Raw genomic sequence first — 23,692 nt, forward strand, 5'->3', positions numbered from 1 at the left:
TTTGGTGTTTATATAGACACCATAAAGCAGAATCTTTAGTGTAAACAGTTTCTATCTGTTACTAAATCTCACCGAAAGATCTTCAAACCTGTCATCTTTTGATAGAGCCTACTGACTTACAATGTGACAGAGGTTTTAATATGATATATGGTCTTTGCTTGATCTGTGGATAAAAAAAAAAATAATTTAAATGTATGATTGCGCAGAATCATTTCAAATTCTGTTATGTAGGGCAGGGATGATGTGTACCACTGGATGCACTACACTGTGATGTGTTATCCATTGTCTGGATATAAAATGACCTATGTTGCTCCTGCTTTGAAAGGCCTCTTTAGAAAGATGCTGTCCGAAAGAGATACATAGCATATAGAGAAACCGTGAAGTATAATGCATGTGGAATGAAACCATGCCAAAATATTGAATCATCCAGAAATTGTGAGTGTTAGTAGTAGGATCTTACATGTGAACAATGTAGATATAATTTGATGGCTCCTTTCAATTTGACTGAAGCAGGTTCAGTTCATCCGCTGCTTCCTTTGCATTCCTGGTCTGCTCGGCTGCCCTTGTGAACATCACCAACTTCTCTGGGACAGCTGCATTTTACTTTTCCTCAAAAAATCTAGCTTGGAAGTATGGGTTGTTCATGGCAAAGGCAGATACTATAAAAAATTATTTGCTTTCAGCCCTTCGGCTGGCTTCCAACATAATAACCTCATTTGTTTCTCACTAATACTACAATGGGAATAACTTGAAAAGAGTGATTCTTCAAACCTGTTTAATGGCTTGATTTACATAGATTGATATATTCAGTCCTCTGATTAATTTTCTCAGTCCTCTGATTAATTTTCTCCTGCCTCTATCTGCATTATTGACTGATAGTTTTGTTCCATCTGCCTCAAACAATTGTTTTCTCCCTTTTTCCAAATTAGCTGATTTTAGTACCTCTCTGTTAATTTCCAGTAGATTTAGGTTTAATTTGGTCTCCTCACTTAAACATTTCACACACAAAGTCTATTTATCTGAAGCAGCAAAACAGGCTTCAATTAATACAGTTCAGTGCCTAGTGATAGAATATTTAAAAAAAAAAAAAAAAAAAGAAAAGAGGGCAAACTTAAGCATTGAAGCTCTGGTTTGTTTTCAGCAGAATACTTTTGAGTATGTAATGCGGTTGGGTCAGTTTTCTCCTTACCTCTTTTTTCCCTTTTTGGCTCAGTAAAAAGTGGTGATAAATCACAGTGAGGTTCTCAGTAAATGAGACTCTCTTATGTCAATATAAATGTGAGAACATAACATTTTTTAATTTCACCCATAGCCATGCAGCAAACCTCTGTCTACTTTCTCATTCACATAATAAAGAATAATTGAAGCATTTACTTTCTTGCTGCTTCTTGACATGGGAAGTCCTCTCCTGCACTTGTGAAAGTTGGATAGGTGTTGGAAAGGACCCAAAATTGTGCAGTCAGCAAAGACTTGTTACAATTCAACGATACTGGCAAACAGGAGTGCACAACTTTCCTTATCATGGGCTGAAACAGAATAAAAAGGGAGGAAAATGAAGTAGAATAAAGGGAAGGGAAGTTCAGCTGCATGTTGTCTGAGTATTTTCTCTGCATGTACATCCCTTGAAATCCTAAAATAGCATTTCCATGTGTGTGGGTTGGTTTTTTTAGCCTTCATCTACAAGGAATATATTGGAGTTCTTACAGTTGGTTGTTTTTTTCTTTAAGAAAATACTCATTTGTGGTTTTGCCTTGTTTGGAGATGAGATTTCCGCCAGCTGTTACAGAATTTGTTATGACAGAAAATGTAAAATAACAATATGAAATATGTTCAAACAATAACAGAAAGTAGGGAAATATGGGAATTTATCTCATTTGCTTCTCTGAGGTTATATTTATAAAAAGCTTGTTTTCCATAATCTTTCTTTCCCCACAGTACTTAAGGACTTCAGGATTTCTTTTTTTGGGGGGTTGTTTTTTGCCTCCCTCAAAAATATTAGTAATAGAAGTAGCTAGGATTTTTGCTGAACTTTTTGAAAAATTTGATTTACCTCAGCTTTTAGTGGCAATGTGCACATTTTAATGGAAGTTTACACTGAAAGCTTTCAAAAGTTTCAGGAAGAACAGTAGAGAGATCAGTATCAGTTAGAGAGTTCATTGGCCTCACTGTTGAATTTTTGAGGTCTCCTATGTGCTTCTTGAAAGTCAGAAGGTATTAAGTCAATGTCTCTGAGCTCCCATTGGTATTGATAAATGATGAAATGGATGCAGGAGGACTGCCTTTCAGTCCTGCAAGTAGGACAAGTATCTTGGCTGTGGTTAAAGGAAGAGCAGGGTTTAAACCTGTGTCTCCCAGATGTCAAGTGATTTCTGCTGGAGACTTGGATTTTCTGGAACTGCTTCTCCTGAACACTTCAGCAGTTTTGGATTTCAGCCTTGGATGGAAAGACAACTTTCCCACCTGTATCCGATTTCAGTAGCTTCCAGGTGTGCTAACAATACTTAAGCCTGAGATGCAAAACTAGACATCAGTGCTTTATCTGTTTTGTGGCTACTTTTATTTGTTTTTAGTTATGGGTGATAAGAGTTTCTTTATGCTGTTGTGGCTATCCGGGGAGATGCAAATGGCAGGCAATGTCACCTAGTCTTTCAGTGAGTGTTGCAGACTTGTATCTGGGGCACCTTTTCTTTCAGAGGTCTGTCAGATGGTGTAAGTGCTCTCCCTTCAGGCTCACAGTCCACATTTGGAATTGTATGTCCAAACTGTGAGGTGTTTTAAAATGATATATTGATTAATTGCAAATTCAAACTATGCCTTAAAAAAATGTATATTACTTAATGGTAAAGAAATTTGTTAGACTATGTGTCTTACCTTTATAAACAACTAGCCCCTTGGAATGTCTTGGTGGAAAGTTTGATGAAGAGCTGTGACACATTCCCTTTTCAGATGAGGTCACTGTTCCAGATGGGCTTGCAGTTTCTAAGCAAAGTTAAATATCGCTCTGATTGCAAAATAGTGTAAACTGATCTGAGCTTCACTTCACACTTCAGAAAAAAAATCTTGGCCTCCTACTAAATTTTTGTTAATTGTTACACTGAAATGGCTTTAAGTTATGTACAAAAATACAGCTTTCTTTTCAATATTTGGTCTTAGTTTATAAGCATGTGGAGTGTAAAGCAAGTAGATTCAAGGTTTTAGCCATTGAATTTAGATTAAGAAGTATATTACTATATATATGAGTATTGCTAGAAAGCACTTTCCACTTGTTCCTTGCTGTGAGCTGGAAGTACATAATAAATAGTTTCACATATAATCTGGGTTTTCTATACATGCAGAGGTTAGCATACATTGTAAGAAGGTAATACTTTAAAGCATGAGAATATCCAGGATTCCTTTTATTTCCTTGGGAAAGCTGCCTGGCAACAGTGAAAGCCTAAAGAGAAGATGTATGAATTTCTTAAGAGTAGGCTTGCTTTATTAATTTTGACAGAAACTTTTACAACTCTTTTTCTGTATATCTGAAACTGAAAATGTTTTGTGGAGATTTTTATTGGTGACCTTAAAGTGCAAAGGCAAAACTTGTACTTCATGTTTGACATGGTGACGTGTATCTGGAAATGCAAGGAAAATTGTGCTTTAAATGTGAAGTTTTGCCATTTGGTGATCCAGTCTTCAATGCTGTGTAGAAAGAAATGGGAAAAATGAGTCAAAGTACGGTCAGAGTAGAAGCCTTGATTTTTGGCCTTTTTATATGTATGTATACATACACACACACATATATATAATATACATACATATATTTAATATTCTTGGTTACAGAGGTTGAAGTTAGGGGTTTCACATTGTAGGTGATTTGTGCTACAGCTGTATTTCCGAACTATTTAAGGCAGTAATGCTTTCAAAGAGTTCTCAGTAGATTACTAAATGACTAAGTGTGACTTAAACCAAAACTTCTAATTCATTATTTTGTGGATTACTCTGTGAATGAAGAACAGAAGGATGTTAAGAACAGAAGGATTTTCAACATTAACACATTGGACCAGTTTTAATAGAATTCTCTGGCTCTGGATTTAAAAGGTGGGGGGGGGAGGCAAAAGTTGAAGGACCATACATTTTGAAATTAAGGAATCAATTTTCCAGTCATGTTTGCCTGCAACTAAATAGAAATCTGTTCCATTTGTTTTTTCACATTTTCATAATTAAAAAAATTAATGCCATTCATATTTTTGTTAGCAGCAAAAGGTTTAGCTGCTTTTGGGGAGGTGCTGGCCCATGTTGTGGCTGGAACCCTGGACTGGCATTGAGTCTGTTTGTCTCTCAGGTTTAGTTTCCTCATTAATAGAATGAATTAAAGGAGCTGAATATTTTTGGAAGAAATTTAACATCTAATGTCAAATGCAATATAAAAGTCAGGTTACTATTAATAATTGTAATTATGCGAATGATAAAGCTACATGTGAATTGTGTTCAGTAGTTGTAAAGCTTTGAACAGAATAGGCTAGTAATGGAAAATGCTATACAGACTTAATTGCTGGGGTGTGTTATGGCCAAAACAAAACCTGTTGGTTTCAACTGGGGCAATGACATGAGAAAGTGCTGATTAAGGAATTGCTGTCATAAAAACGTGTACATAAGATAGAAAACTGTCAGTGAAGATGTCAGTTAAAGCAAAACCAGAGACTGACCAAAGATATAAACTATGGGTGTGTGTCCAAACACGGTGACTTCAGCAGTAGTGGGAAGACCGTTTCTGTCATTTTGGTATTTTAAAATTGTGGCTCAAATCATTGCTACATCTTTGGTGGTCAAGTTTGAAGAGGAAGGATTGCTTAAATTTATGGAATAAAAAAAGCTCTACCTTTTGCTGTGATTCTAACGAAGTCATACCTCTAAAGTCCTTTGAGCAAAAGAAAGTTTGAACAAAAAGACCCAAAAGGTGTTGCTAAGTAGCAATCCTTGTGGGAGACAGACTAAGCACTAAGTGAAGTGCTGTGTTAAGTAGTGGAGGGGAGCAGAGGAGGAGCAGGCAGCAAGCCATGCCAGCGGTTGCCTTGACTTGAATGTAGCCTGTCACATCCACTGTTCATCAGATCTTTTGAAGTGACAGAGATCTTTTCCTTTGCAGAAAACAGTCACAGACAATCAGATCATGTGGAACTTAAACTAAAACTGTGTTTATAGACATTTTAAAGCAAGAAAGTAAAATATTTTTAATGTTTCAAGCTGTTACGATGGAATTAATGAAAGTTCTGTTGATAATAGTGGGGAAAATAGGCAAAATCAATAATACCACCTGCATGATAGAAAGCTACGGCTTGTTCCACTTCCTCTAAAAGTATATTTGATTTACTATAATCTCCTACTATTCTCTTGACATAGGAAAGCTGAATTCACTATACCAGATCTCAGCCTAGCAAGTGTGCCCTGCTAGAAACATATAAATGTAGTCTGTGTATCTTACTTTTATATTTATAGTTGAATGTGTCTTCTGCTTGGTTGACGCTTTCTCTTGAATGTGTGGGAATCTATGCAAATAATTTTTTCTGACAGAAATAGTGTATGGGACAAATTAAATTCCTTTTTCTAATTTCTATTCACAGCCTGTGCAATTGTTGTATATTTGTCTTTACCAACTGTGTTATTCTTGTAGGTCACAAAAAGACTAAGAAAAGGTCTTTAAATAGGTATTTCTTTATACTTTTTGTCTTGTACCCTCCATAAGGGTTCCATTACTATTCAGATCAGGAGATCACATCTGTAGCATCTTTGCCCAAAGACAGTGTTACAGCCACATGCAGTTGCTTACTAGAGAAGCTTACTTAATAAGATCATACTTCACTATTAAGTGACTGTACTGATACCCAGCTACATAAATTAGTGGCTTGATTCCTGTCCCCTGTCCCGTTTTCCGTTAGGACAGTACATAGTAGCTCTTACTGAACTTGGTAGAGGTTAGAGAACACTTAGTTTATTAACAGAAAAATACAAGGCATCTGATCCATGTTTTTAAATCTTCTTTTAGTTTATCACACTACTGTAATCTGAAGACACCTTTCTTTTAGAATACTACACTGCAGAGGGTTTTTAATGCAATGTATGAGTAGAGCACTTGGTTGTGGTTTGGGTTTTTTGCAGTTTTTTTTGTTTTGTTGTTTGTGAATCTTTTCTGGAGATATGCAAGTTAACCATTCCTTTTTGTCTTTTTAGGGACCTTTGTCGCCAGGATAAAGCATGTGAATATTACTTCAGCATAGATGCAGATGTCGTGCTGACAAACCCAAAAACTTTAAGAATACTGATAGAACAGAACAGGTGTAGTATATCTCTTGATTTTACAGAATTTCCTCCAACTTGAAGGGATTCTCTGGGGCCTCTCCAGAGAAAGTAAGATCCCGTCTGTTTTTGCAGAGTTAATCCTCTTTGTTTACTTGTGGTATTTGATTGCTATATTTAATAACGGGCTTGGAGGCCGACAATTCACACAGCATTTTGTTCCTGTCAAGCAACAATTCCTGGTGTGAATTTCAAATGCTTCGAAGTTCCTCTGAAGAGAATGGTGTGTTGTAAGCAGTTTTATGAAATGAATTAAGATTTCACTGACTAACAGTTTCAAAGTTGGTCACACACAAAATGTTAAAAAACCCCAACCAACAAAAATATCCCCAAACCAAAACCAAACAAGAACTCCCTAGTGTTTATTTCTCTAGTATTTCAGTATTATTAATTTCTTTTTAAATCATAGATGCAATAAAATTGTGGAAAGGTATTGGAGATGAAGCAGCTGTAATGACCAGTTTCTCCTTGTAGTAGTGTGATCTCTTAAGTTATACAAAGCTGTGACTTTATCAGCAGCAGTGAATGCTGTGCACTTCACTCCTGTCAGTTTGTAACTTCCCACGTTAGGTACGTAGGTAGGTGGTGTTTGCCTCTTCATAACAAATCTGGGTGTATCACAGAAAGACAAATTATCAGTGTGTGTTTTGACCTACTGGTGAGAAGGGATGGAGCTTAAGTAAAGATGTGGCTGTCGGTCCTTTGCATTACATTCCTTGTAATATTTACTGTTGTACAAAGAGGCTAAAAGTCAGGTATACTGGGTGGAAGAAACAGAAGCTTTGCAAAATATGTCTACCAGTAAGCACCCCCTGAAACAAAGTACCATTCTATTCTTTTTATTCTGGTCAGCTTAGGTTTCCCCTTTTGACTGTTAAATTTTGGGTAAGCTAAGTCTCACTGTGGTGGGTTTGGGGTTGTTTTTTTTTTTTTTTTATGTCTTTGACTTTGTGATGCTTTTTGTCATTATGCTATGGGCAGGTTTTGTTTTTTTTGCTTGACTGAAAATCAAGCCACCTCTGATTTACAGGAATCTTTGCTTCTGTTACACTGATGTTGTTTCTGGGCAGTGGGTACTTGGGTGTTGTTTTTTCCAGCTTAAGTTCAGAATAGCTGTTCCGAAATTTGACAGTCATTGGTGTTTTAACTACACTATACTCCAAACTGAGGAAAGCTGGTGTATTTTGACATATAGTCTATGTATAACAATTCATATTTTCTTATTCAATATGTCACTTCACAGAAAGATAATTGCTCCACTTGTAACTCGTCATGGGAAGCTTTGGTCCAATTTCTGGGGTGCTTTGAGCCCAGATGGCTATTATGCTCGATCAGAAGATTATGTTGCTATTGTCCAAGGGAACAGAGTGTAAGTAATTGTAAGCTAATTTTTAAAGTCAAGGCACCCGGTATGGTTATTAGCAACGTATTATTACATTTTCATGCAATCTGGTATTCCTGAAGAGCTTAGCTTAGGTTTATTTATTGTTCAGCTCTTTCTATTTCATAGGAATGCATTTGGTTTCCCATTTGTTTTTTCCCATTCATAGCTTGAATGAAAAAGCAAAGTGTTTAACACAATGAGCTGGTATTAGTAATAGAAATAGTCATTACTAGTACCTGTCTGATTGTGTCTGATTATTCTAGCAGTGCGTAATACAGAAAATGGCAAGACAAACAAATAGTAAACCCAAAACTCTGTATCCCAGGAACCTCAGTCAAAAGAAATGACCGTTTCATTCATCAAACGACTTATCTCTTTGGCACAAATGTTTAATCAATGAACAACTATAATTTCTTCATGTGTTTCTTCCTGTATATTATGTCAGATATATCCTAAGGAGCTCTTGAGAAATACTGTTGTCATATAGCCTTTTGGGTTTGTCCTTCCCCTAAAGGGGTGTGTTGTAAGTTGTTCTAAGCTTGACTTTCTGATGTGGTGATGCCTTTTCATTGCCCTGGAAGAGCAAAAAGGTCTGAAACAGATTGACTGCTTGAATAGGACTGGCTCATTTTCAGTTGCATTCAAAGACGTGCTTGTGATGCTGGGAAGGAGAAAATCTGCAGAGCGAGCATTGTGACAGCAATGCTTTTTTGTTGATATTGGCCCAGCTGACATAAATACGTGGCCTGTGGTCTGTGAGTATTTGTGTGAGGAGGTCAGACCAGCTGTGTGAAGCCTCAGTGAAGGCTTTAAACTCATTTAAAAATCTGTTTTAGAATTACTTTCTCCATCTGGCAGTGTAGAATAATATTATAAAAGAGTTTGACTGATTGTCTTAACCATGGAAACATAAAGTACATTTGTAGTTAAAACTCTTTAGAGAATTTAGCCTTTCTATTTTTTATAACAATACTTCATAAAAGTTGAATTACTGCCTACGCCTACGTTTGAGATGTCCACAGTGCCCAGCTGTGTCTTGGGAAACTTTCAGCTTCATTTCATTGAAGCTTGCTTAATCTTGTCAGCAAATACAGAGACGCCGATTTCATAGAATAGGCAACAAATTTGTTTTCATGGCTTTAAACAATTTGCGTTTGTTTTTTTTTACAGAGGAGTATGGAATATTCCTTATATGGCTAATATATACTTAATTAAGGGACAAACTCTCAGATCGGAGATGAAAGAAAAGAACTACTTTATGCGTGATAAGTTGGATCCTGATATGGCGCTCTGCAGGAATGCCAGGGAAATGGTAAGGTGTATCTATAACAGCTTGCTTTTAAATGCACACAGACTTCTTTGTGTCCTGCTATACTTGACTGCTTCACTTGATTGATCTTGGATATTATATTTTTACTTCTAATTCAAAGTACTGGCCAATTTTTGTGACGTAGAACATTTTAGGTGTTTTTCTTTAAATTGTTGAGAACAGAGATTTTTGCAAGGCCAGTGCGCTGGTGCACTGACTGCATGATGGTTTTTATTTAAATGCACTGAAAATTCCTATTGAGGCTAAAATGCCTTCCTCATTGGCACAACCTCAACAGCATGAAAGAGTGCTCAACTTCCCTGCTGTATATGACTTCAAACTTATCAATGCATTTAGAGCATCTCTATTATGCACATTTTTATACAGTGTGAAACTTCTAGCAGACTAAGTTGGAATATTTTGCAATTTTATATTTAAGTAGATACGTATTTGAACTAATGATGGGCAGTGTTGATAGAAAAAGCCTAAGTGATTTATGAAATTGTATGAATTTTCTTAGGGAGCATGAATGAATTTTTCCAGATAGATTAAAACTGTATCAGAAATTTCTTACTTGCATTAAGCTGGAAGTAATGAGAGAAAACGTATTTTTACTGTAAAAATATGAATATGTAAATCCACATTTCTACTGATATTTACACTAGTTTCAGCACAGAAACAAATAAGACCTAAACCAGACCTATTTCCAGACACTATAGCATTGAAAAATAATTTTGCTGAATTGAACAAGAAAAGTTGGCAAGTATTAATTTTTTTATTCCCTCATAACAAGGCATGAAATCCTTTGTTTGTACTGATTCTTCAGAACATTCCCGTCCAGTTCTGTTGTATTCAAACCTTCTCAGCATTGGTTATTGCAAACCTGTGCTTCCCATGCGCTCGTTAAACTAATCTGACTGGCTCATCAGAAAATTGCTTTCTCTTTTCCTCTTTCTCAGTCTGCGCTGTAAGATGGTCTGGTACGTGCTTGTTTTTGTATTGCAGCAGATAAGAAGGGGCTGGTGGAAACAGCTTTGACGTGTATTATGAGCTTTGCTTGGAGATGCATGTTGTCTGTAAAGGCATATCAGCTTTTGGTCAAAGGCTGCTATTTCCCTAATGTAACTGGAAACCTAATAGTAGTCGGAAAAAGAGAAAGAGATTATGTATCAGAAAACTGATGTGATGATTCTCCTTCATTTTAGACTTTACAAAGGGAAAAAGACTCCCCTTCTTCGGAAACATTCCATATGCTCAGACCCCCAAAGGTGTTGCTTTATTTTTTTTTTATTCATTAGTTATTATTACGTGCAGTATTACTCTACCACAGGAAGATACTTCTCCTCTGTCCGCTTACTCTAATGAAATACTGCTCTAGCTTTCTCTTCAGTTGTCTAAGGTTCAAGTTTTTGCCCGGGACATGTTCTTCACAACCGGCTCAAAGCATCTTAGAGAGGCTTGTTGTTTCCTCAGGGAGGTTTCTCAGTGCTTCTGAGGTCAAGGTGTGCTGAAGCTGTGCTTCTGTAACTAAAATTGATTCAGCAGTCCTAGGAAGGACTAAAGCTCAAATCACTAGCAGGTCAGCCAGGACCCCTCGGTGACCACGCAGGCCAGTTGGGAAATCAGTGTCACTTGAAGCTGTTTTTCTTGACCCAGACCCTCCTTATTCTCCCTGCTGCAGCTATTTTATGATTTGGTTAAGTGCCCAAAACGGGCATGTGTTTAACATAATCATTATCTTTCTAACAGTTTAATGCTTTTTCAGACAAAAACATAGACAGAAATACCAAAATATCCAGATGGTAATGTCTTCCTCTGCTGCAAATCCAGAAGTCACAAACACTTCAGAAGTGAAGTTTTAGTCTGAAAAACAGTAAACTCAAAAAAACCCCACAAAACCTAAATTTCTTTTTCAAAAGACTATTTTCTGCTACTATTTCTAATCAAGAGAGTTTTGTTAACATTTTCTGTTAACAGCTTGATAATAAAACTGTATCTTACCACACTTGATATCTTGCACATAATTTGCAGTGTTTGCTTAGGTGAACATAATTCACAGTGCTCAGCTGTTTTGTACCCCGATCTGAAGATTCTTACATGCTGTATTTGCCAATATCTTTTTATTTCAGGCCAATTCACCAGAAGGATCATGTAGTGAATACTCTGAAATAAGTTTCTTGTTCTGACTTCCATTAGACTTTTATTGTTAGCTTATTCTTTCAGTTTTTAATTGGAAACTAAACCCTAGATGTTGGTTTTCTTGTATGAGTATTTTCAGTTTGAGAACAGGTGCTTCCAGTGTGTCTGCTTAGGTTTTCTGGAAAACAAATCAGCCAGCCACTTCTCTGTTTTTTCCTTTCTGTAACTGTATGTGGGTTTACGTTACGAACAGTATATGTTTTGGTTTAATGTGTTTAGAAAATAAATTCAACCAAATGCTTGTAAACAAGAAGTTATGAACACTAGCTGGTGATTAGAATCAACTATTCGAAAGCTAAAGATGCTAAATGAACAGCATGTGTATAATATGTATGTACAAGCGTCTGATATTTTATGAAAGTGCAGGCATAAACAAACAGACTTTTTAAAACATCACTTTTGTAAGATGGACAGTTTTGCTAATGACATTTTCTCTACTTGGTGTAGGGTGTTTTCATGTACATTACCAACAGACATGAATTTGGAAGACTTATTTCTACAGCCAATTACAATACCTCCCACTACAACAATGACCTCTGGCAGATATTTGAAAATCCTGTGGTACGCATCTAATTATTGATGAAATAGTTACGTTGTTTGAAAAAATTGTAAAGTTTATGTATTATAAAGGACTTGGGATTTAAAGACTTTACATGGAGAACATTTGTTTATTATGCACTAAATACTGATTGTGTACTAAAAGGTATCCGTTTAAGCAAATGACAATATATCATATCAACAAGCCAACTGATGACCAGAATAAGGAGATGGAGATATGGTCCTGCTGTAACAGGTTTCATGATTTTTGACATGATGAGGACTAGTTTGTTATGGGTTGTTTGGTTATGGGTATAAGAAATTGTTAATTGTTTCCAGTGCTTTCAGTAGACCAAATGAATAGAATATAAATTATTGTCACTTAGAAATTAATTTGTTCTAATGTTGTAAATCATGTTTTTTAGGACTGGAAGGAAACCTACATAAATCCTAATTACTCAAAGATCTTCACTGATAATATAGTAGAACAGGTGGGTATAAGTAGTTTTCTTAAAATTTGTGGGACTGTCTGGTAATAAATTGGGATGCAGTAACTATTTCCATGCAAATGCTGTTTTGGTCTGTGGCTGAACAGCTTTTTGATGTTTTGTATCAGAACTGAATCTTTGCCATTTTGAAAACTAGATGAGAGGAGTCCAAAAAATAATTGCTGGGTTGCTCAGAATAACATAGTTGTCCAAGTAATTGCCTTCTCCAGAATACAGATGTATTTAGCTTATTTATTTGAACTAGCTAGCACCACTAGCAGAAGGCCTAATAAAATTTCTGTAGCAGATTGCTGCGTTTGCTGGTATCTAGTAAAGGCAAACTCATCTAGACTCTTTCCCTGGCATGTGCCTTTCCCTGTGGATTCCTTAGGTCTGACAACCATGAATCCAAGGGAAAGGCTTTTGCTGGATATGAGGAGGTCTTTTTTTTTGTCTGCCTGGCTGCTTGCTTTCACGCAACAGATCTGGACAGAGCACTTCTAAGGTGATAATTGTTGTAGCAGTGTTAGATGATCAGTTCTGTGACAATTAGGGACAGTGATTTAATGAACTTTGCTTCCTTAAGAAGCTGGGATAAATTGGTTTTGTATTAAAAACAATGTTAAGTTTTAAACTGTTTTCCTTAATAGCTTGTAACGTAGATGATCAGGGTTGTTATTTAGAGCAACCAAGGCACAGGATATGTGGGTACACTGATGCAGCTGTTAATGTTGGGTTATGGCTTACAAGGCAGCTCATAGTTTTTGTGACATTCTGTGAGAATGTGCTTGTGGATCAAGACAAAACTTAATTATTTAAATGTATCTGAATTTTATGGCTCAAATGAGAACGGATGGTATTCTTTAGTGACCAAGAAAAGATGTCCTTTTTTAGCAGTTGAAAATAAAAGATAGCTGTTAAAGCTTAACTCCACTGAAAGAGATGAATGCAGTTTTTCAAATGTGTTGTGGTTTTTTGGTTTTTTTGGTGGTGGTGTGGTTTTTTTTTTTTTTTTCCTTTTGTAGCCATGTCCAGATGTGTTTTGGTTTCCCATATTTTCTGACGCTGCTTGTGATGAATTGGTAGAAGAAATGGAACATTTTGGACAATGGTCTGGTGGAAAACACCAAGTAAGTGTCACCCTGTATAAACATGACCTTAATGAGTGAGTATGTTTATGATAATAAGTCACAGTGTACTGCAACAGACAAACATTCGAACAATTGCCAATGACCCAAGACATCTGCTTGTAGTATAAAATGCTTAGTTTAGTCTACCACATAGCTTGTTGTTCAGTAGATTTAGAGACATTCCTCAATTAACCTTGAACCAGCAAATTCAGACACTAACAGTGGTGCAGTTGCTGTAGTAGTTACAGCAGTTATCCAAGGCTGATCTTGGATAGCTGTTGATAAGTGTTTACTCACTTACCTTTTCAGTACTAATTTGTCAGACTTGTCCCCCTAAACAGTTGCCCACAAATGTTATGAGCTATTGTGTTTGCTTTTGCAGAAAGTTCAAAGTATTCATTAACTACTGCTAGAATCGGAGGAATGTTTGTCATATTCACAAATGTGGTACCTTGGAAGCAAGATAAATGACAATCATTATTTTCCTGCAGGGAGGAGCCTCCAGAAGGGACTTTAACATACTTTTATCTTCAAATTAGTTCCAACATTTATTACCATGTCACGTTGAGGCCTGTAGTCTCTTGACCTGATAATACCTCAACAGTTAAAACCATTACTCCAGGAAGCCCGTATTTACAGGCAACACACCCAAATAGTGACTCAGCTTTTAAAAAAATTACCAATTTCTGCTCATTGGTAGCTCAGCAGTTTTTTTCCACAGCAGTTAGCTGTGAAATTACTGTTCAGCAACCTCACATATGCCCACTAATGCATTGCTTTGTTACAGTTTTGTGATTCTGCAGATTTCAAATAAGTATTTGTAGAAGTGCCAGAAGCATTCCATGTCCATATTTCAAGGTTATTTATGGTGTTTTCATTAGGACAGCCGTATTTCTGGAGGTTATGAAAATGTCCCAACTGATGATATTCATATGAAGCAAATTGGACTGGATAATGAATGGCTGCATTTCATAAGAGAGTTCATTGCACCAGTAACACTAAAAGTGTTTGCTGGCTATTATACCAAGGTATGTGTTTAAAATTTTTGTAGATAATTACTGCACAGTAATTATTCAGTTATTTTATTGAATATACCCTATTTGGTTTGGTTGGGGAGTTTATACATGATGTAGCAGTAGTTACAGATGAATGTTGTTGGTAACTCAACTTGAAACAAAAAAACCCCAAACCCAAGAACCCTGTGTGTGACTTGGAAGTTCACATGTTGAAGTCTGACTGTATATTTTGTTTCAGGGGTATGCTTTATTGAATTTTGTTGTAAAATATAGTCCTGACAGACAACGGTCACTCAGACCTCATCATGACTCCTCTACATTCACAATCAACATTGCTCTCAACAAAGTAGGAGAGGATTTCCAAGTAAGTTGACAACTTACTGACTTAAAAAATGTCTTTTGAGTGGCTAATATAGTTTCCAAACTAGAGCCAAAATGGACATACTTAAAGACCGTGTTGAAAAGGAAAAGATGTGCATCACAAATTGAGATATAGTATTCCTTGGTGTTTTTTGACAAGGATGAAATTTGCTTGATTGCAGGATCTGGAACTGTTGATGCAGTCAGGCTGAATTGGTCAAAGTGGTTTCAGACGGTGGGGGAGAAGGGGTTTAAAGAAAAACTTTGATGTTAGCCATTTAATTTTTAACGTTTCTAAGGAACTACTCACTTAAAACACAAGGTAAACATTTGGGGTTTTGTTTGTTTCTGTTTTTGCTGCAGGGAGGTGGATGTAAATTTCTTAGGTATAACTGCTCCATTGAATCTCCCAGGAAAGGATGGAGTTTCATGCACCCAGGAAGACTTACTCATTTACATGAAGGACTTCCTATCTTGAATGGCACAAGATACATTGCAGTATCATTTATTGATCCTTAATTTTATTTTTTTTGCCCTCTTCCGTCAGTTTTTGATTCTTTACACAAACATTTATTTATAGATTTTTTCTGGAAGATGGTGATAAAAGAAACTTTAAGTTACTGTTCCTAGACAGCAAAGTTACTTTGGGCTAAAAGAATGAGAAAAAGAAAATGTTCTAAAATTACTGAAGATTTCTCAATATCTGCTCTGAGCCTTGAGTCACAAAGTAAACATGTCCTGCTTGTTTTTCCATTCTGCTGTCTTAAACAGTAGGTAAGGAGGGAAAATGGAAAAGCATTTTATAATTAATCCATTTCTTTGCTGGAAAAAACCCAAACAACTCTAGATACAAAATTATCTGAAAAATTTATTGCGGTTTTCATTCAGTAAAGTGACACAGCTGAAGTTTTTGTGGTGTGTGTATATTTGATACCAACCAATTAAAAACCACAGCATAAAACCAAAATCAAGTGAATCTTGTATACCGTTGTTGGGGGTAAGCAATAATTCCATATGCTGGTATATACTGAAGGGAAAACATCTCAGTAGCCTGTTTTCTTAATTCATTTTCAATACTGAAATGTACACCTTTAGAAGAAAAAATAAATTAATTGTGGAGTTGGAGCAAGGATTAAATAATTTAGCTAAGAAAAAGAGGTTTGTCATTTGTTTTAAAAACTCATCATATTGAAAATTTACTTTTCTTCACCAAGTGGCCTTCATTTAAAATGAGTTATTTTTCTAAATGTGTAATTGCACCCGATACTGGAAATTTGATGTTTATTTTCAGGATGCTGGTAGATTTTAATACTAGGGTGTTTTATATAGACAATTTTCTACTCTTACTTAAAATTACTTGAATTTTGTATCAGGAAAATGAAATTGTGGCAGTCTCTCTTTTAAAGCTAAGGGTCTTGCGACTTATTTTAAAGAAATTGGTTTAAAATATTCCTACTGTATCTACTGTTTGTAATTTAAAGAAACTTGAAGCAAACTATCTCTAAGTCTACCATGCCAAAATGCACAACATGTTGGAAAAACTTGTGAAAAATAAAGGGTAATTTTAAATTAATGTAACAGCTTTTACTTGACTGTATTAGGTAGTTTCTTTGCATGTTGCCATTGTTCTTGCAGAAATTATATTTATTGATGAATATTTTTAAAGGAATTGTAGATATATTTAGATTGGCGGTTTCCTAAGTGTCGTTTTTTGGCTTATTTACTCTGTTACTATTGAAATTATTTCTCATGTGAATTGGTGCCTGTGTACATTACAGAAAGTGCATTACACTTTCAGAACAACCCCAGCAGGATGGATGTTTCTTGTTTTCTGTACCCACCTTCCTTTTTTATATAGAGGCTTTTTGGTGATCTAAACAGTAGTTCACTGTTACCTGCTATATTTGAAGAAACTTTATATCACATGTCCTAAACAGAAGCTTTATTTGGAGCTGAAAGGATTGGGAGAGGAGTTAAAAGATTACTCTGTTACCAGAAATAAGCGTGTCTGCTTATTTCCCTGTTCTGCTGTTTTGAGGAGTGGGTTGTAACTGTACTTACAGTTACACTTCAGCAAATACATCAAAATGTGGAAACTTCAATAATGTACTAAAGTGGGCTGGCTTGAAAAGGAATGGCTTTTCACAGGAAGTTCTTTGCTTTCTTTTTATTTCTCTTTGCACGGTGAACTTTTCTCCATTTCAAGCTAATATTTGGAGGTTGATATCCCCTGACTTTGTTTCCAGACATGGAACACCTCCGCCTTAGTGAGCGTCTCTATATATGTAGCCTGTGCTTAGGCAAACTTTACAGATCAGAAAATCTTCAAGCCTTCAGAATGAAAGAAGCCTTTGTAATCAGCTTTTTCTGAGCATTTGCCTGTGGTCTCTTAAGCTAACTCGGAACAGAATAATATTTTACCACTGCATCAGTTACAGACAGTTTACTGTTGTGAGGAGATTTCTTGGAAAAAAACACAAAAATACAATCCTATAACACACAGGGGAAGTTCTTCTGCAGAATTTTTTTCACATAACCTGTACTTTAATTATGTATTTTTTTTAGTTCTCTGTCACATTTGATTTTTTTTTTTTAATGTGTATTTTTTCCCTCAACATATAGTTGAGGGCTGTACTCACTGTTAAATTTCTGTGTTTGCAACTATTAATTTACTCTGTCACGTAGTGACACGTAATGCGATGTTCACTCTGCACATTTGTTTGAAGGGAAAAACGTGTTTACCATGCTCACATTGCTAAAATTCTCTCTTGTTTTTTATTCTGATGAAGTATTTGCAAAGGCTAACAACCACCTTTCATGTGGATGGCAACATGTATGAAGTGTCCTCATTAATTTCTTAGGAGCTAACAGATACCAGAAAAAAGTTTGTTCTTAACAGTTCACCTGAATTAGTTCTGAAAGCTTTGCTGTACTGTTAGCCTGTGAGTATACAAACTCACACAGGCTAAACAGAATTGACACTATTGGGAAATTATTTTTAATTTTTATTACTTTTAAAAGAATGTAGAGACTCTTGTGTCTCCTAACAATGTTTGTTTTGGGGCATAGAAGATATATGCATCAGGAGGAAAGCAGCAACCTTAATTACAGCAGTGTATGAGAAACCTTGGGAGTACAGGGACATAAAGGTGCTCTGCAACAGATGAGACATTTGTAAAGTATTTGATTTGCTCTGCTTTCATGTAGCTCTGTTTTTCACTGTTAAGTACTTGAAGAGACTGTGGTGTGGGTAAGAGGTGGGAGAAGCAGTATATAGGCAAGAGAATTTCTTAATATTTTTAACGAAAAGGAGACTGAGTATAACTTGGTTTTATTTCAAGAACTATTCTGACTGTCATACTCCTAAAAAATGTTCAGGGCATTTGGTAGTATTTTACACATGTAATCTTCTTTAACATCACTGTGCAACAAGCAATTCCAATATGTATTTGTCACTTATATTTTTTTTTTCCCAAAGGATTACTGTTCTACTCTTCCTGTGATCTGATAGGAATGATAATATGACAAGCCCAAAAAGAAGATTTTCAGTGAGGCAATAATAATGAAATCAATTTGTGAGTTTTTCTTTTGTAATGGCTTTTCCCCCACATCTACTGTATTCATGGAATAAATGTTATTTCAGTGCACAGCTTCCACAACAGCTTCTCTTCTGCAGCATGTAAGAAGTAAGGAGACAAAGACATTTAAAGAGATGTAAAGGTCTAGAAAGGACCCTTATCATTCTTTCCTGCCAGTTGCATGGACTAGTTTTGCTTTTGTTTTTTGTGCTTGAAAGAATCTGTTCAGATTTTTCTTTTCAGCTACTGCAATGAGCTTTTTAAAGAATATATGTGTTTCAGTTTCCTTGGTCTTCAGTGGATTTGGTTCTGAAAGAAGTAAGTATTTTTTGAATCTTCACTTCCCAGCTCACTTTCTTGCATGGCAGAGCAGACTGCTTTGCTATTTTTGTGAGTGAAAGGGAACACAATACCTGTCTCAGCAGCCCCCTGTGACTGAAGTGTCAGATAAATTACTTGACTGTTACTTTTTTTTAATTATGGGATTTTTTGATTCCATAGCAGACCATGAATTAGAGGGCAGGACCTTTATAAAATGCATTTGTAGAATTGATAGTGGCAGTTCTTAAAGCCTAGATTTGCACTAGTAGAGTTAACTGTAGAGTTGCAGGAATAAGTAATTAATTTATGACTGCCAGGAAGTGTCAGTTGTTCTGTTTCTTCCCCCTAGCTGCTGCCAAGAAATATGGTCTCTGACAGAAAGTTAGTTTCTAGCCAACACTAAAATTGAAATGAGAATTGATGGTGCAGGATTTTGTTATACCCCAAAACTGAAGTGTCACTTCAAATGGTTTTCCAACATGGTTTCCCAAATACTTCCTGTATCTTAATATAAGAAGTTATTCTGGATCTAGTGAAGCAGATAGTCTTGCACAACAGTACTGAAGAACCTTGTGTACAAATCGAACATTAAACACAGTTGGAAAGTTGCTTTTATCTTCAGTGAGACATTTCATTTGCTAGTTAAATTCTTTTTCTTTCTGTAATTATCTTCTCATTCAATACAGCTTTTAAGATCTGTACAAATGCATCCCACTTAGAGGATGATGGCTGTCTTCTAGTGCATTTCGGGACTGGGGGGAGGGTGAAATGAGGAGGGGATGGGTCAAAGCTCAGGAGAGTTCGAAATTCCCCACACGGAATTGCTTCCTTCTGCAGCTGTTGACACAGAGTTGTGCAGCCTCGATCCTAAGCTAACAGGAGGAGTTCTGAGAAGCAGTTAATATCCTGATGTGTTGCTAAAGCTGCTAAATGTAGAGAGATCATAATTTTCTTTTTCTGTCGGTAATTTATTGCTTGTGGAAATTTAGTTTTCTGGATTGAGCCTCACTTCAGAAAAGCCATTTTGGCTGCGTTTAAAGCAATGCCCCTCAGGATTATTTTGCACAAGAATCAAACGTGAGATCAGCTATCTGATAAAAGCATATTCATCTTAAGGTATTTAATAGAGTAAGGCAACAGTTCAAAAGTAGGATTTCAGTCAGCATGGTTACAGCCTTTACTGGCATCAGTGCAACTTCAGAAGTAGCGAAGCTGAGAGCCTGGCCAGCGTGGAAGATACTGGCCCTATCACAGGCAGCACTTTGGGGCAATGCCATGCCACCTAGGTAGTTGAGAAAACTGCATTTTCTTGAAAAAGCTTGCTTGTGTTTTGGGTCCTGAATATTGTTCCCTATGTGCCTGCCTCCTCCACTTACTGCTGGTTTACGGTTGTTGAATGTCTCAGAGTGCCTGAAGTTGGCAAGGGAGATGCATAGTTGCATAGTAACAAATTTATTCGGGGACTAGTCTTTTGGCTTGAAACTGGAATCCTTATATTTCCAAAAATTTTGCTTAGTTGTGAAAGGAGTTGCTCAACTACTAATGGCTTTGCACCATTTTGTTTCCACTGTCTTCTGGGAGTGGGGAGCAGAGAGAGGAGGAGGAAGGTAGCAGAGCAAATTTTGTATAAGCTACTTACTACAATGTCTGTAGTACAGACGGGGCATGAAGACACTGCATTTTCACAGCTTCAGCTGGAATGGCAGTTAATGTGAGCGATACTTTAAGCCCATGAGATGGTTTACAATATTTAATACCTTAAGACATCAGGACCTACTCTTCAAAGTGAGCTTGACTAATTCTTCAGGCTTTAAGCTTTCTCAGACTTGGGTTGCTAATCTCTCACCTTGTACACTCATCCACTGGTGGTGTGTGAAAAGGACGTTTGCAACCTTACTGTTTTCCACTTTGTTTTTAGAGTAGTAATTTTCACTTTTAAATTAAAGCATATTCTTCCAAGCATATAAGGTAAATTGTCTTCTCCGTGTAATATAGCAGCAGAACTAGCAGAATAACTGCTCAGGTCTTTGTTTCTTAAAGTAACTTGGTGACTGATAACAATTGTTATTCTTCTGCAAGGGGAAGGTGTGTCCAGCTGTTGTTAATATGTGAATGATAGGTCTTTCTCCATCCTCCTGTGGCAGCAGTGAGGATGGAGAGATGGAGTTGGTGAGGGTACCTGAGAGAGGGAGCTGTCTCCTACTCTAGTCCCTGATTGCACTCAGCATACCGATTACAGAGAAATTTGGTTTTTGCTGCTATAGTTGGATCCAACTTAGTTGCCCCCAGGATGTGTATAAAGAGCTTGGAGAAAATGGAGCGTGCTTTGTAAGGATAAACTCCTCTGGTATTTTAGCTCCTGAATTCTGGCAATTCTCTGAGCTTACAGGAGATGAGGATTTTGGAGGGTTAACTTGTTTTTTCCCCAGAGGTCTCTAACTTGGGTATGGTGGTAACCGAAGGCATTTCTGTAAGAAGTGGTGTCCCTTACTGAGTTTCAAGTCCCAAAAGCCATTGCACTTTCTTAAAGGAAGGCTCTCCAGCGTGAAGTAAACACAATGCATGAGAAGTTGAGGCAGAAAGATTTAAGTATAAACTACTAAAAGCTAGTTTTTATCTTTGGAAGTACTGGGTGAATGCAAGAGGTGGGCGGGTGCACAATGCACCAATGAACTTCTGCCAAAGCCAAATGTAGAGACTCATCATCCCTGAATCACTTTTGCAAACCAGGGAGCGATTTCAAGGATTTGGTCGTTCTTTAAAACACATACCATGTAAAGTGTGACAGGTCCTGGCATGTAAAATAGTGTTTTGCCTTAAAGTTTCCAGATACGACTGTCTCAGACTTATCTTTGCTGTGCCGTCATGAATTGTAGAGTGGAGATCTTGATAGCATTACTTGCAAAAAGAGGAAATTCTCAGTTCTTGTACTGCAATCGCATGCATTAATCCACATGAGAGTATTTTGGCCATACGAGGTATGAAATTTTTGTTCTCTTAGACTCCTTGCCCATGCCCCCATCACTGAGGCATATGTGCACACATCACTTTCCATCCAAACCGTGCCCCCTTTGCATCTCATGTGTTTGCCAGATGTCAGCCTTCCAGCAGGGACAAAAAAAAAAGCACGGGTGGCTGACAGCTTTTGCATAAACGCAGGCCGGAGCAAGGAAGGCAGAGACAAGGGATCTTTATTTTAAAGTGTTCTTGAAGTGTAAATTTTAAACTGCTGCTTCTGTGGTAATGAAAGATGCCTTAGGATCAGAACTAGTGAGCTATCATATATCAAGGGTATAACTGAGAGATGCTCTGTAGAAAAGCATAGAAGATATTTCCTGATTAAACTTCTTTCTTGTAGTGTATACAGCCAGTGGGATAAGATGGATAGAGAGGGCCACTGGTGAGTGCAGTGTCTTAGATCCCACAGGCGAGCCTTTCATCCTGACCTGCGGCATCGCTGGTGGCTGTTGGAGCAGGTGACTGCTGCGATGTTTTACTATTGTGACGTGTATTTAGTGAGGGGTTATTAGTCTTCACCTCATTATCCATCAGCGTATGCATGTGTGTGTACAAACACAAACCTATACTTGATCTTTTCCATAGCCTGGCTGTGTCTTGGCCTTGTTCTACAAAGAGGATTTTTTTCATTGTACTGCTCAGACTGGAAAAAAGTATTTCCCTTGTTCTCAAAATTATGGTGCACAGAAGAGTACAAAGGTGAGGCTTGATTTTTCTCTAAATATCACTGACACAAAGGGAATATGAACTTTCCATGAATTAATGGATACATTTGAGTTGTTCAAATGGCAAGAGTAGAAAAATGAGATGTTCTGTAGCTGAACACAGAAGTATGGGTAATGTTGTGCATTTTTCATCATTAGGGAGACATAATCTACCTGAAGTTGGATAACACAGATGTGAGAGGCTGAATAGAGATAGAATCATAGAATCGTTTAGGTTGGAAAAGACCTTTAAGATCATCAAGTCCAACCATTAACCTAACATTACCAAGTCCACCACTAAACCAGTTCAGGGTAGAGTAATAATTTCATGTTTCCTGGCTTGGTGGCTGTATTATTTTTTAATGAAAGTAAAAACTAGGAATCATTAAGGTTGGAAAGGATCTCTAAGATCATCAGTCCAGCCATCAACCCAACACCACCATGCCTACTAAACCATGCCCCAAAGTGCCACGTCTACATGTTTTTTGAATGCTTCTAGGGATGGTGACTCCACCACCTCTCTGGGCAGCCTGTTCCAATGCTTGACCACTCTTTCTGTGAAGAAATTTTTCCTAATATCCAATCTAAACCTCCCCTGGCGCAGCTTGAGGCCATTTCTTCTTGTCCTATCGCTAGCTACTTGGGAGAAGAGCCCAACTCCTACCTCACTACAACCTCCTTTCAGGTAGTTGTAGTGAGTGATAAGGTCTCCCCTCAGCCTTCTCCAGGCTAAACAATCCCAGTTCCCTCAGCTGCTCCTCATAAGACTTTTTCCCTAGACTCTTCACCAGCTTTGTTGCCCTTCTATGGAGACGCTCCGGCACCTCAATGTCTTTCTTGTACTAAGGGGCCCAAAACTGGACACAGTATTCCAGGTGCAGCCTCACCAGTGCCAAGTACAGGGGGACAATCACCTCCCTGCTCCTGCTGGCCACACCATTCCTGATACAAGCCAGGATGCTGTTGGCCTTCTTGGCCACCTGGGCACACTGCTGGCTCATGTTCAGCCAGCTGTCAACCAACACCCCCAGGTCCTTTTTGACCAGGCAGCTTTCCAGCCACTCTTCCCCAAGCCTGTAGTGTTGCATGGGGTTGTTGTGACCCAAGTGCAGGACCCGGCACATGGCCTTGTTGAACCTCATACAGTTGGCCTCAGCCCATCAATCCAGCCTGTCCAGGTCCCTCTGCAGGGCCATCCTACCCTCCAGCAGATCGACACTCCCACCCATTTTGGTGTCATCTGCAAACTTACTGAGGGCGCATTCAATCCCCTCATCCAGATCATTGATAAAGATATTAAACAAGAGTGGCCCCA

The 23,692-nt window shown here is 37.4% G+C and overlaps 1 protein-coding gene across 1 annotated transcript in view; it reads left to right on the forward strand.

Moving 5' to 3' along the window:
• PLOD2 (procollagen-lysine,2-oxoglutarate 5-dioxygenase 2) overlaps positions 1-16,336 on the forward strand; it is a 56,756-nt gene extending 40,420 nt beyond the window's left edge. Inside the window, exons 11-20 of the mRNA XM_075715952.1 lie at positions 6,208-6,312; positions 7,577-7,702; positions 8,888-9,029; positions 10,232-10,294; positions 11,673-11,786; positions 12,188-12,253; positions 13,276-13,380; positions 14,262-14,408; positions 14,635-14,760; positions 15,120-16,336. Of these exons, the coding sequence (XP_075572067.1) occupies positions 6,208-6,312; positions 7,577-7,702; positions 8,888-9,029; positions 10,232-10,294; positions 11,673-11,786; positions 12,188-12,253; positions 13,276-13,380; positions 14,262-14,408; positions 14,635-14,760; positions 15,120-15,275 (1,150 nt within the window). The 3' untranslated portion in view covers positions 15,276-16,336. The remainder of the gene's footprint in view (positions 1-6,207; positions 6,313-7,576; positions 7,703-8,887; positions 9,030-10,231; positions 10,295-11,672; positions 11,787-12,187; positions 12,254-13,275; positions 13,381-14,261; positions 14,409-14,634; positions 14,761-15,119) is intronic.
• The last annotated feature ends 7,356 nt before the right edge of the window (positions 16,337-23,692 follow it).

Source organism: Pelecanus crispus, chromosome 9, assembly GCF_030463565.1.
Source record: "Pelecanus crispus isolate bPelCri1 chromosome 9, bPelCri1.pri, whole genome shotgun sequence".
Lineage (NCBI taxonomy): Eukaryota > Metazoa > Chordata > Aves > Pelecaniformes > Pelecanidae > Pelecanus > Pelecanus crispus.